At 42.0% G+C, this 14,103-nt stretch overlaps 1 protein-coding gene across 4 annotated transcripts; it reads right to left on the bottom strand.

The window, feature by feature from the left end:
* Positions 1-1,049: 1,049 nt before the first annotated feature.
* NDE1 (nudE neurodevelopment protein 1) lies at positions 1,050-12,651 on the bottom strand. Of its 4 annotated transcripts, none has more exons than XM_015876763.2 (9): positions 12,529-12,650; positions 8,420-8,554; positions 7,903-8,056; positions 5,943-6,091; positions 5,481-5,617; positions 4,265-4,444; positions 3,102-3,193; positions 2,085-2,212; positions 1,050-1,180 (listed from the first exon to the last, which is right to left on the bottom strand). In XM_015876763.2, exons 2-9 carry the CDS (start codon positions 8,503-8,505, stop codon positions 1,087-1,089), a joined length of 1,020 nt encoding a protein of 339 aa, XP_015732249.1. In that variant the 5' UTR covers positions 8,506-8,554; positions 12,529-12,650; the 3' UTR covers positions 1,050-1,086. The 4 variants fall into 4 exon arrangements, with proteins under 4 accessions (XP_015732249.1, XP_015732251.1, XP_015732250.1 ...); XM_015876765.2 differs by having other exon boundaries at positions 8,420-8,546; positions 12,529-12,637; XM_015876764.2 differs by lacking the exon at positions 12,529-12,650 and adding an exon at positions 11,949-12,041.
* Positions 12,652-14,103: the final 1,452 nt, after the last annotated feature.

Below are 14,103 nucleotides of genomic sequence, written 5' to 3'. Positions count from 1 at the left end.
TGAATAATGGGAATGGTCTGTGGTTATTTCCTATTCCAGAGAAGCAGATGCATCAGTAGTTTTTACATCATTAAAAAAAAAAAAAAATGCATCTTGTCATGTAAATTTCTCCCTCTCTCCCCAGATATAAAACATTTTATCTATTATTGCTTTCATAAGTGCAAGCTTCTCTAATGTGTACTAATATTGTGAGTCTACTTATTAAAAAAAAGTAGTGTATTTCTGTAGGGGAAACACACCAACTTAAAAAAAATATAACTCACTATTCTGACATACTTGACCAGCAGAAAGGACTTTTCAAACTAAAAACATTGCTAAATTAGTAACAGCTGAAACAATCTTATTTAAAAAAACAGAGATAAAATAAGTTCACAAATACCCAAGGCACATTAATAAAGGGAGGTTTGGAAAGTAGTAAAACCCACTTATTAATACATTAGAACTAAAAACTCAGACAACAGCCAGGCTTTATGGGTCACAATATAGCAAAAGCATATCTACAGGTAACCCAGGGCAAAAGTTCTCCATCACCCAGGATCTCCTGAGTACCTTAAGTATTAAGCATTCCTCACCTTTTATCTGCTCTTCAAGGTAAATCATTGCTTACAAAGCTTTAACACTAGGCAGAATTTCACATAGCGAGATTCTGACCAGCAAGCAACCCACAAAGAACTGCACAGTTTCTCCACAGAAATACACCTGTCTCTACCTATAACCACTCCTCTAACTTTGGTGACTGCACCAGAAAGCCAGAATATTATGGGTGATTTCATTAACACCAAAAGCCAAAGCCCAAACAGTTGCACTAGGAACTTGCGGTAGGTAAAGGGACAATAGCTTTAACCGGCAGTATCAAAGCAGGAGTTATTCACAGCAATGAATACAGGAAGAAATTTTATGTCCTGTGCTGCTAGGCAATGTTGCTTCAAACTACCCACATAACTCAGCATAACAGCCAGAAGGGCAAAGCTGTAAGATATCATTATCAATAGTAGCTTCTTTTTCAGGCCTCACCTACTCTTATACTTCTGTCTGATTGCAAATTGACATTCAAGTTATATGTATATTAGATTTTATTTTTCCGTTTCATAGCAGCATCTTAACAACATTTTGTGAAGGATGGTTCATCGGTCCTGGAATATTTGTACGGCTTGCTCGAAACTCCAGGTGATTCACTAACCTGCAAATACAAAGTAGAGTTTAGAGCATTCCTTGCTCGGTTTTAGCATCTCAATCACAGTGACTGGTCATTTACAAGAATGCAACACTAAGACAGAGAAGCCAACAGATTTAAAAAAAAAAAAAACAAAAAACAACAGTCTGAATATCAAGTGAGCCTGTAACTTAACTAGGCTAAGTTCTCCACTGTAAAACAAGGTACCATTTCCCACTGAGCAGTGAGAGGCTAGATTTCACAGGAGTTAGAATTTCAGTTATTACAGTAATAGATGTGTAATCACCTATGGGAATACGCAAACATATGGCCCTTGAGGCTTTCTTGTAGGTTTCTCCCCAAGCTGCAATAGCAAGTACTACATGGAACATTCTTTCCACACGACAACTTTAGGCATTGTTTAACAGGACAAATGAGCATTCCCAGATCAAGGGTCTGGCTGAGTAGTTGCATCTGCAATAATCTGTACTATAAACACTGAGAAAACTTGAAAAAAAACCCAAAACACAACCACCCAGTATAAAATTGGCATGGCATAAGTACTGAACTCTAATTTGCAATAAACTTACAAATTTCCATATTTTGGGAGTGGGAGGAAAGAGATAAAACCAGTTCATTAAGTAATAGCTTTTGTCAGCTGCTTCCTGGAAATACATCTTAGCAACCATAAAGCATGCAAATGAGTCAATCCACTATTTGCTTCCCCCCACTTCCCCAATTCTCATATGGATAAAAATCCTAACTGTGATAAGAGAAATCCCCATATGCCAAAATGCTGCCGATTCATCACTGCACAAGAACAAAGCATAAACCAAACCAAGCCAATAAGGATGAGCTTCCTCTGTTGTACTTCCTCACATCTAAGCACTGGAGTTCTCACTAAAACAAAACAGCTGAGAATGGCACTAACCCTGTATCACACAGAGGCTGACAAGGACTCATGCGTGTTTCAAGGACATCTCCCTTCATGTACTTGGTTCTGTCTGGGGTCTGGTCATACACAAAATTCCGGCAGGAGGCAAGTTTGGACTCCAAAGCCTGAGGGAAAGATAGGTAAAGTATAATATCACAAAATGTCATTTTGACACAAAAATTGCACAGAGTGTGGAATATTTATTTATTTATTTTTAGTTTGCTTTAAAATGAATTGTCTAGTAGAGGAACCTGCAGAATCTTAACATCAACACTGTATACATATGTACTTAATATCATTAAATGCTTTTTGGAACTATCTACTCCCCTAAACTTACATTAGGTTGTACGTACTGGGTGGTACACCAGAGCCACAGATACCCTATTCTCTACCACGTTCCTTTCCCAGATGTCACCGCTAAGATAATTTTCTGCTGTATTAGTTCCACAAGTCAGCCCTTCAAGTCATACAAATGCTTGTGCCAACACAACAAGCACTGGAGCATGGGGGAAAAGACAGGAGGAAGTTATTACATAACTTCCCCAGCATCATCACTATTTTAAATGTCAAACTACATAGCATTAACTCATCAAGGCATTAGGTCCTACTTAAAAACACAACTGGAGTATTAATGAAAGCTTTATCAGAAGCCACTGGACAGCAGGCATCAGCCTGCTTTCTTCTCTGCCCTCCAACAGAACAGATTCCCTCATCATTTACTCATGCCAGTCTGTCTTTTTCTGCACATATTCTTCCTGAAGTTTGGAGAAGAAAAGAGATCAGGACTCCACACATGTGTAACATCTCAGAAAAGCAGAGATGGGCCTTATTTGTTTCAGGTTTGTTCAGAAATATACAGAATCGAGGCCAAATTTCAAGGCTACACTTAACTAACTTGCTTCCTGAGATGTTCTTTCCAGTCTTGCCCAAGCACCAGTGCAGATATTCAGTCCTGGCTGCAGTTTCAGACAGCTCTTTTTTGACTAGAACCTTTGCTATCAAATAAACACTTACGCCTACTTTTCGCAACAAGTCTCCCATGATCTTGAGTGCAGATATTCTGGCAGCAGGTGTGAGAGGGGTTGCACAGTAACTGTCCTCAAAACCTACAGGGCAGGTTAAAAACATTACCAGTTGTTTAAAAACAAACAGAAACAAACAGAAAATCCACACTGACAAAATCAGAAGACTGCCTGGCATATAGAGCAGATGAAACATTAGTACCTTCACCTTCCTGTATTTGACCTTCAGATCTTTCACGTCCCCTAGAAATATGAAGCACTGATTCCCTGAGATAGCTCAAGTTACTAAGTCCTAAAATGAAGTCTCTAATCAAGCCATGGTTTACATTTCTAGCCATTTGTTTTACCAGCCTACTCCCCATCTCTATTACTGCAACAGGACCAAAAGTGTGTTCTCAGAGAGGGCCATCATCTCATTTTACAAGAAAAATTTCAATCCTTTTTCAAGGAAGTGAAAGTTCTTCCCCACAAAATTAAGTTAAGGGTACCAAAGCCTACAATCAAACTTTTTTAGTGCTTAACTGTAATATTCAGTCACCAGCATGTGACAGTACAACTCCTTGTTGTAATCTCTGATACACAGCTACGCAAATTTCTGATTTTAAAGTACAGTGGAGATGGGAGTTAGTGTTGGGGGTCTGGAATACCCATTTTTTAATGAGCATTGATTATTTCAGTAACTGACTCTTTTAGCACAAAAGCAAATATAATAATTTAGTACAGTTATCTAGGATGACTTGCCAGTGTCCTGCTGTTCCAGAGTAAAAGGAAGACTTCACTCTAATCACCTACCCTCACAAAGAAGCCTTTTCAAGTAATGGAAACACAGCATAAAGGACTATGCAGAAGTTTCTCCAAATCTTTTCCCTAAATTAGCCCAGTGTCTCCAGAACAGCTGTGAACGAATAATCAAGTCCTAATATCTCATCTAGTCCCTTATAATTATTATTACTGGACTGTTCACATCAAGTGGAAATGAATAGTCTATGAATAAGCCCCCGAACTTGCAGTCAGTGAATACTGAGATCATGGTAATTGGATTTAGGCAGGTTTTACTCTGCTCTGCTCCTATTTTCACATTTATCCTGTAGCCAAAATCTATCGTAAAAACAAGGGTATGACATAGCATTGCTGTGCTCGTTCTCTGTCACACACCTCTCCTAAATGTCGCAGGGGTGGGTATGTTGATCTTGCATGCTCGGGACACAGAGGGAGTTGAAGGCAAAGATAACGATGCTTGAACTGCAGTGTCTGTTCTTTCTGTTTCCAGGCCAGTTCGCATTGGTGTTTTGGGTTTCTCCTGTTTCTGCTGCACTGCAAGCTCTTGCCGTAGATCTGTGAGGGAAGCAGCACAATGTCTTTAGAATCAGTATTCACTAACATAAAAAGCATTTGAAAGAGTCTGTTTTGCACATAAGATACTTCACCTCTACCAATGGAACCAAATCACTTATCCTTGTAAAGCCTACTCCAAGCACATACTCCAGAATTGCAGCTCAAGTTGTTTTTACAATATTATACAGTATTAGTTCAGTTGCTGTTATCCAGATTTAAGCTTCATACCATTTCACATGGCTTTCTTTGAGGCAGGTAATTAATACTTTCAGATGTTACAGACCAGTATGCGGAGGCACATCAAGATTGAGGCTCTGCAACTTGAATTATCTTGGCTACATTGCAGATCCCCACCAGGATGAGATCCAGTTATTCCTACCTACTGCACTGCTTCCCCTTCTACCTTGGTATCCATATCAAGGAAGCCTAGACTAGGGCCAAGTGGAAACCACAACTATCTAGCCAAGCAACGGGGAACTCCTGTCCCACAGTGACTGTAGCTAGTACGAACCACTTAAGGTCATGGGATCTGAGCAGAGTTGGAAGTGTTACTTCAGCTCCACATCCACACAGTCTCCTTCATTTTCTCATCCAGTCTTACTGACATATTGAGGAACTAGCACACAAGGCTAACTGTCAAAGCTAACTGGAAGCCAGTCACAGCCCACCTGCTATACCATTCTGTCAGTGTTTCATTGACTCCTCTTTTCACAGGCGATGAAATAACAGAGGTTAATGGTTGCTGAAGAGGACCTTCACAGGTTACAAGATGTCAGAAAGCACATGCCCTTAGCTGGACTGGCTCTTCTTTACACCTCAGGCCCCCAAACCATCACTACAGTTTAGAAGACTAAAACAGACTCCAGCTCCTGTAAACTGCTCTATATCAAGTTCAAGGACTGAGGCAGACATATGTGAAGCTTCACCATTTCGGATGGCAAATTTAAAAGACACAAATATAAAACCTAAATTCTAAGACAAATGGATTGGACTGAACAAGTACAAGAGGGGAAAAATAGAAGATCTGCTGTCTAACCTCTAGCTTCATCTTTCAGACGTTGCACAGACTCCAGAAGGTTTTCTTTCTCATCCAGCTCACTCTCCAGAAAAGCATTTCTTTCAATAGCCTGGTTTAGGCGCTGCTCAAAATCCTCAAGAGACATTATAGCAGCTCTGAAAGAGAGTACACAAGATTTTATTACCAGAAATATAGAAACTCCCTCTCCCACAAGAGAAGGTAAAACTTTTTGGGCTAGGATTTTTTGTTTTGTTTAATTTTAGCTTTATGAATATGAAATAGTGCAGTTGGAGCAACAGAAGGGAAAAAAAATGCCATTTATAAATTTTCTTGAATACTTTCATCGCAACCATCAACTAGGTAGGTAGTTAGCTCAGGTTAGTCCAGAGCAACAATGCTAAAAAGCACAACATTACAAATTAGAGCCACCATATCTGCAGGACAGCACTGAGGTGATAGAAAGCATAGAAGACCGGTCACCTTTTTGCTCTTTCCAAGTCATCATTTGCTTGCTCAAGTTCTCGAATGTATTTCTGAAGTTGATCTTTGATAGCTTTTGTCTGTGCCAAGTCATCTTCCAGGGCAGAGATTTGCCTGTACCATTCTGAATGCTGCATTTCAAACTTTTCCTAGCCCAGGACAAATAAAACAGCATATCAGGGACTTGGTATTTTCTTAGTCCCTTTAAAGGCAAAATAAAATAAAATAAAATAAAATAAAATAAAATAAAATAAAATAAAATAAAATAAAATAAAATCCTTTAAAGCACTTAGAGTATATTTAGAAGAGACACCAGAGAGGAAGGAGCTGAACTTCACCAGCACAAACTTCTCTCCAGTTATCTCTTCCAGACATAGTTAGCACCACATGACAGCAAAAGCATCACACTCCACTACCTTGCCACTGGATCAGTTCAACATACCAGAGACTTTTCTGAAGCTGTGAGATTGCTAGATGAATAACATTTCTGAGATTCTTATCTGTTTAGAATTTAACACACTTGAAGTCACTGAAAACAAATCCACATACTGGAACTTGAAAACCATGGCACATAGTTTATCACAGCTGATAATCTGAAGAGAGCTGCTTGCATATAGCACGCAGACAAGGACAAAGGAAAGAGAAACCCATTTAGAATTCATTAATTTCTACTTAGTTAAGTGTGGTGACATGTTGCCATAATTCCTGATCCCTGAACGCACACGTGCACGTTGGCTTTAAGATCCCCCACAAGCTCTAAGAAGCAGATTACTTTTAGCTAGCTTTTCACACTCTTAAATAAGCCTTCCAAAGTATTATTTCCATTTCCAAAGTATTATTTCCATTTATACTCAAGGTAGCTTGAACTCCAGTTTCAGAGGAGTAGCAAGAAGGTAAACTCAAAGCTACAAACTGTGCAGGCCTTATAAAGTTCACTTGTGTTAACCTAGATGTAGACACCAATCCTTGATGGGTTCAGTTAACATTGCTGCTCAATAGCTTCATGAGTTTAATGCTTTGCTCTTGAATTGACTCAGATAAAAGACCAGAACTGCAAGGTTTGAGCCTTTGTTTTCAGCCAATTGTAATAAACCATCAGCTGACATGACCATCAATGGGTCCTCTGTTTCTTCACTGCAGGCTGTTACTGCAATCTTCAGGCTGCACGAATAACCAATTGTTAAAATGTTCATTTCAAGCAGAATATGTTTTTATAAACTTATCTACCGTGAAAATTAAGTAAGGTTTTCTGAAACGTTTGCTCTCTGTGTTGTAGAAGTTTTATGCCAGTTCCTACTATTTTCATTCCCAACTGCTTCAGCTCATTGACTGCCCTTTTTTCTCAGCTCTCACAGCAGAAGAAAGCAATCTATGCTCTCCTTAATCAAATGAAATGCAAGATTTTGTTGAATGGATAGACCTCCTCACTCATCAACTTCCATGGGTTTATGTGACTACAGGGGACAGAACAGGCCAATACTCCATGTAATAAGCAGAGCATTTAATATTGCTATGCCACTGATAAAGCAAGAACCAAGATCAGTGTGACAGAAAAAAGGCAGTTAAGTCAGGCACGGAGCTTTTATTGCCAAAAAGATTGTGGTTGGAGGTTAGAGGTGTGGAAATCACCAAGCTGGGGATGTGGAACAGAACATCTCTTTATTCCAGAGAGGTTAAATTAAAGACTCAAGGAAACAATAGCTGAGATAAACATACACTCAGCTCTGTTCATGTGTGCTCTCCACTCTGCCACAGACAATTTTCTCCTGTTTCAAACCTACACTGAAACACAGCCACATTGCTAATAGGGGTTCAGGAACAACACTGAGATATTTAGAACTCTTCCAAGCAGATTACAGATAGACGTTTCTCAATTTTTCCAAGCTGAATCTGCACACATCAGTCTCATTTACCTTCATGCTTAGGATACACAGTTACTGTAGGTATCATCCACTGTTACCTTAGCAGACTCCAGGTCCATCCGCAAACGATTGTTTTCTGAAAGAAGCTCTCTGTTTCTGGACTCTGTTTGCTGCAGCTGACTTTCCAGTTCAGCTTCATATTCTCGGCTCCCTTCTTGGAATTCACGCAGTTCCTCCTGTGTATTCTCAGCACTAGAACACAGTTCAGCAACAGAATTCACTCCCATGAATCAAAACAATTTCTTGTACACTGGAGGAAGAAAATACTACCTGCTAGCACAGAAAGCCCTCTCCAACACACATAGTCCTACTCAATCTAGAGAAGGGACCAAAAGCAGCAGTGCCATGGCAGCACTAATTCACTGCTCAAATAAGCATGAAGGACTCTGGGCTGATGTAGATTATGCTGAAACCTGCGGTGCTGCACTGCTTCTGCAGCTGCTCAACATAGTGCCACACAGGGAGGTAAATTCAAGGTAGTTCAGCTATTCATCTTGGCATGCACTGCTTATACATCCCATCAAACTGCTTCAAGGAATGAAACCACTGCCTTACCGCTGCTTGTATTTCACAGCCAACTCTTTCCAGTATCTGGCTTCCTCTTCAACTGAGCTGAAGCGATGCTCTTCCGAGTCTTCCATGGTAAGTCCTCAGAGTTTAACACTTTATTTCATTTTTTGCCCTGGAAAACTGAAGGATCAAGCGTTAAGAACTAATGCAGTGAATTAACTTTTTATTCATTTCACTTTTCAATGTACAGTGGTGCACCACTCCTCCCAGGAACGTGGTGCATGTCTGGAGACCAAACTAAAGACCAGCTTCAGCAGCACTCTGCTGGATAGAACAAAAACATGAAAATCTCTACTGAATCAACACAGTCTTTTCTCCAGGTTTCCCAAGGTTGCTGCACACCACATTGCCCACAGCAAGCATCTTCCCTCTGACTACACAGTACAGAAGGCCAAATGTCAAACTTCAGCTACAGCTGCGCCAATGCACACAGAACACAGGTGATAAAGATCTCAGAAGCACCTCCAAATTCAGTTTGACTTCATCAGCCTTAGAGAAACACTGAACAAGAAACTTCCATGAGACACGAAGGTACTCAGGATTCCTCTGTTAACACTTGCAGGAGCACTTAAGATTCTTATGGACATACCTGCTGAACATGAGAAAAACAAAAAACAAAAAACACCTCTCATTACAGTAAAAAAAACTACTTGACTTAAAACCTGAGATATCAGAATGCAGATGTGGCTGATGGGCACAACATATTTGGATACATCAGAGAGCCATGGGAGAAGGGAATACCAGAAATTCCTAGGGAAAAGATGCTAAGAGCTCCACAGAGGTTCTAGTGGGATAGCATCTGGTTAGACTAGATGTACAGATAGATGCAGCAACCTAGTGAGCAATCCAGACCAGCCAGCAGTCCTTGTGCAAGCATAAGCACAGGTACACGTCATAGTCCCAAAAAGGAATGACACATACAAGAGCCATGTGGAAATTAAGCACCTTAAGTTGGTAACTCCTGCTTGAAATCTAATTAGGTACTATAATTAAATGCCTTCTGATGTGCATAATGTGCTCAAATAAACAGGTAACTAGCAAGTATCATTTTATATGAGGTAGTCTTGACAAGGGAGAAATATCAGTCATAAAGCTCTGGATAATTTGCCAAGGGCAACCCTAAGTGAGGCAAAGATTCCAAAGACATTACAAATTTAATGGACACCTCAGCAGATTGAGGATAGGGAGTCAATCAGGTCATGGCAACAGTTCTTCCAGCTAATTCTACACCTATGGAAAAAAAAATCATAACCCATATTCACACGTACTTCTCTGTAAAACCACCTGGTTTAGGCAGTCAATTTTCTGGTGCATCTCCCAAGACAAACCTGTGCTCCTCCCTGCTGCAGAGGACAGTTTCAAGTACTCAGAGCAGTCTGGTGATCAAAAACCCAATTCCTACATATCCAAGCAGAAGGAAAGCACAAGTTGTTTTCACAGCTTGTGATTTTTTCAGAAGGTTAATGAAGAGGAGGAAAAAAGAAAAGAAAAATGAGTGTACATAAGGAGTGATTTTCCAAAGAGTATCCTTGCCTCTTATGAGGAAAAGCCAGACCAAGCACAATTAACATTCCTTACCTAGGACAGTTCACTATGCATCTATTCTATTTTTAAGTGAGCTGAAAGAGTACTTTTGATGTTAATGAGCATCCAACTTTTAAGGCACTGCAGACACTCACCAGACATTGCAGACAAAGCGTGAAGAAGATTAAATTCTTTTTTAAGAATGAAGGACAGGAGACACAAAGAAGTGATGTAGGTGCAATGAGAAATCAAGGAATGGTTTCCATCGCTGTGGTCAAATCACTACGTAAAAGAGTCAGTCTGAGATCCTTTTGGATGCTTAATTCTCTCCATGCGTACAACAGGAAATTTCTTTATTTAAAAAGCAGAGAATCCACCCAGGATATGCCTGACTTGGGTACATCAATAAAAATACACTTCAGAAGTCTCAAGAAAGGATTTCTTCTGATTTATGTAAGCATAATAATAAAACCATTACCTGAGTCGACAGAAAGAAGTCAGACAAGGTGAAGAAGTGTAACATTTACTCCTGAAAGCTTTCAAACAGCCCTTTGGAACCAAATGGCCTGAAACCAACAGTTACTGTTGGTTTGTATCTGACTCTCACCGGTCTTTTTACACTGTGCTTTGGAAAAAGTGAGAGAATGCACTAATTTGTACCTTATAACACATCCCGAACAAAAGGACTTTAACTGAGTCACAAACATTATAGAAAGTCTGCAGAACCTGGTAATTTTCAGAGTAGCAGCAATTGATGTGCACAGCTTGTGCCCTTGTTAAAAAAAAAAAGATTAGGGACATGCTCATGATGTCAGCCATTAAGAATACATTGTTTCATGGCTACAATTACTGAAGACTAGTTACAACTTAAAATTGGTTGTTAAACTGTAAACATAGGAAAGACTGGTAGACCTGTACTTATTCCACAGAGAGGACACAAGGCAGAGATTGTTCCACCACCATTCCATGCCACAGGCAGCTGCTTTTTTGCCTACAACATGCAAAGACAGCCTAGTAGATTTTCTCTCTGTACACCTGCACTGTATCCCATCTCAGAGGGATTTTCAAGTTTATCAAAGGTGAAATATACAAACTGAAAAATCTAAGTTTGGGGGTGACGTACTAAAGGTCCCCTATTAAAACAAACAAACAAAAAAACAACACATAAATCTCTCCCAGAAAGCTAACAGAAAGGGCATGGCCTTGATTCCCACCCACTACTATCCTCCCTACATCTTTTTGTCTTTTTAGCAGCTTAAAATCATCATGTAAACTGATTGGAAAGTAATTAATAAAACCAATTAGGAACTTTTCACTGCACAGATTCACTACGAAAAGGGAAGAACATGTGTCTGCATGAAGGAAGAGTTAATGATACTCTGCTAAAAACAGGTAAATGAGGAAAAAACAAGAGAAAGCCAAATGCTCCAGCATGCACCTGCTGGTTGCACCTTACTTGTTTTCACAAAGCCAGATGTGACATCTGGGATGCCAGAGTTCCTGCATGAAAGCAGCACAAGTGCTGGTTGCAAACATAACCTCTACATCATACAGGAAGTGTCCAGGGGTGGGGAATGGAGATCTGCAATGAGAAAAACACTTCAGCATAATTGTCCCAGGAAGTTATGTCACACGAGTGACATCAGAATTGCATCTTTCTTAAAGAAGAAAAAAAAGAATCCTCACACAACTAAAATTACTAAAGAACCTTCAGTTTGGGAATCAGAGTCCTCGAGATCACGGGGATCTCAACTTAAAATCTGTTTCTATCCCAGAATAAGGAACACCAAACCATCCTTACATACCAAATATCTTTTTAACAAAGGAACATTTTAACTCTGAGAAAAACATTGGCTGTCTTCATAGCTCCACCACATTGTTAGAGTGCATTCTTTATTTCTTTAATAAGAAATAAAAGAGAGAAAAAAGATGAAGAACAGCCAGGAGTAAAACACCATCATAAACACTGCACGGCAGTGTTCTGCTTCACCTTAATTGCGAAAAGAAACCAAAGTCAGCTGATTGCTCCTGAAAAGCAGCTTTCCCATTGGGCCAAGGGTCTCCTCGTACCGCAGGACCCCTCTCCTTTTGTTTAAGCGGTACAAAAGAGAACCAGCATGAGAGAGAACGAGCAGAGCTCACCCGCGGGCCGGGGGCTGCTGTACCACAGCCCTGTTCCATCACAGCCCTGTTCCATCACAGCCCTGTTCCATCACAGCCCTGTTCCATCACAGCCCTGTTCCATCACAGCCCTGTTCCATCACAGCTCCGCTGCGTTCTATCTCCAACGCTCCTGCCCGATTTTCCAAGAACGTTTCTAAGTTCTCTCCGGGTCCGTTGACCTCGGAGTCCCGGGGCTCCTCGTTCCCACTCAGATCACGGAATCGTGGCGGAGCTGAGCCAGGCTCCCACACTGTCCTCACCGAGGGGACAGCCGAGGCGTAGCGACGGAACCCGGCGTGAGGGCACCGAGGTCCCATTCCTGCCTCCTCTGCCGCCCCTTTTCCGCAGGAGCCCACCCAGGGCTGCCTACAACCGACCAACGACCACCGCCCCCATCCCGCTCTCACCTCCACACACAGCACGAGCCGCGACACCCCTCACAGCCACCGCCGAACCCTGCACTGACGGACGCTGCGCTCCCTCAGAACGGCCCGGCCGCTCCCGCCGTCCCATTGGCTGTTGGTCACGCGCCTCATGTCGCTCAGCCAATCAGCGGCTCGAGAAGCGTTTGGGAAGTTTTCGTTACTTTCAAACCGTGCCCGGCAGGTCCCGCCCCTCCCGCCTGAGGGGCCTCCAGGACGGGCCGGCATCAATCGGCCACCGTCCCACAGCGCTGTATTACAAACGGTGACCAGTTCTACCTGGACATGCTCTAAAAGAGAAGCTTCACTTCACATCGAGGCTTGATTCCCACAGAATCACAGAATGACCCGGGTTGGAAGGGACCTCAAGGATCATGTAGTTCCAACCCCCCTGCCTGGCAGGGCCACCAAACATACACATTTACTAGATCAGGTTGCCCAGGAGACCCCATAGATCCCCATAGAGACCCCATAGATCAGGTTGCCCATGGCCCCGTCCAACCTGGCCTTGAACACCTCCAAGGACGGGGCATCCACAACCTCCCTGGGCAGCCTGTTCCAGGACCTAACCACTCTCCTAGTGAAGAACTTCCCCCTAACATCCAACCTAAATCTTCCCTCCTTCAACTTAAAACCATTTCCCCTAGTCCTGCTATTGTCAGCCCTTTCCAAGAGTTTACTCCCTTCCTGGCAGTAAGTTCCCTTCAGGTACTGAAAGGCTGCAATGAGGTCACCCCGCAACCTTCTCCAGGCTGAACAAACCCAGATCCCTCAGCCTGTCCTCATAGGGGAGGTGCTCCAGCCCTCTGATCATCTTCCTGTCCCTCCTCTGGACCTTTTCCAGAATCTCAATGCCTTTTTTGTACTGAGGGCTCCACACCTGGACACAGTACAACAGATGGGGCCTCACAAGAGCTGAGTAGAGAGGGACAATCACCTCCCTATCCCTGCTTCCCCAGTCACGTTCTTCCTCAAAAGCAGCGTTCCTCCATTAGATCCTTTATTATTATGAGCCAGGAACGATCCCTGGTGACTGCAGCCATCAGCACAAGGACGCGGCGCTGTGTGAAATCCCACACTGCCTCACAGGCCCCGCAATGGGATCCAGGCCAACAGTGGGATGAGCGAAACCAGGGAGCTGCTGTGCCAGCCCTGCTCCATTCCAGGGCTGAGCCTTCCCAACTGCTCCAGCTGTGTTCCTATCTCTGGGTGTGCCCAGTGTTTGTATCCTGAGTCAAAACCAAAGCACACATACAGGTACAGATGGGCTCCGACCCACACATCACTGAGCAGCTCTGCTCACCCCACAGTATGCTGTGCTGACATCCAGAGCTACTATGGCTTTAGTTGAAAAGGATGAGCAAAGCAATTGTACTTTCAGGTCAGATATTTGGCAAGTTAACTGTATTTTGAGGTCAGATGTTTAATAGAAGTAAACAGGGACTAATTGTTATACAACTATGAATAGGAAACAAATTAGGTGTTTAACAAACTATTTAACAGCAATTTGCAGTTGCTCAAGAATGTTTTGGGTGTGTAAGTTACATAAAATAAACCATG

This window comes from Coturnix japonica, chromosome 14 (genome assembly GCF_001577835.2).
Source record: "Coturnix japonica isolate 7356 chromosome 14, Coturnix japonica 2.1, whole genome shotgun sequence".
In the NCBI taxonomy this organism is placed as follows: Eukaryota; Metazoa; Chordata; class Aves; order Galliformes; family Phasianidae; genus Coturnix; species Coturnix japonica.
The sequence above is the reverse complement of the archived record's forward strand: the minus strand, read 5'-3'. Positions and strand labels throughout refer to the sequence as shown.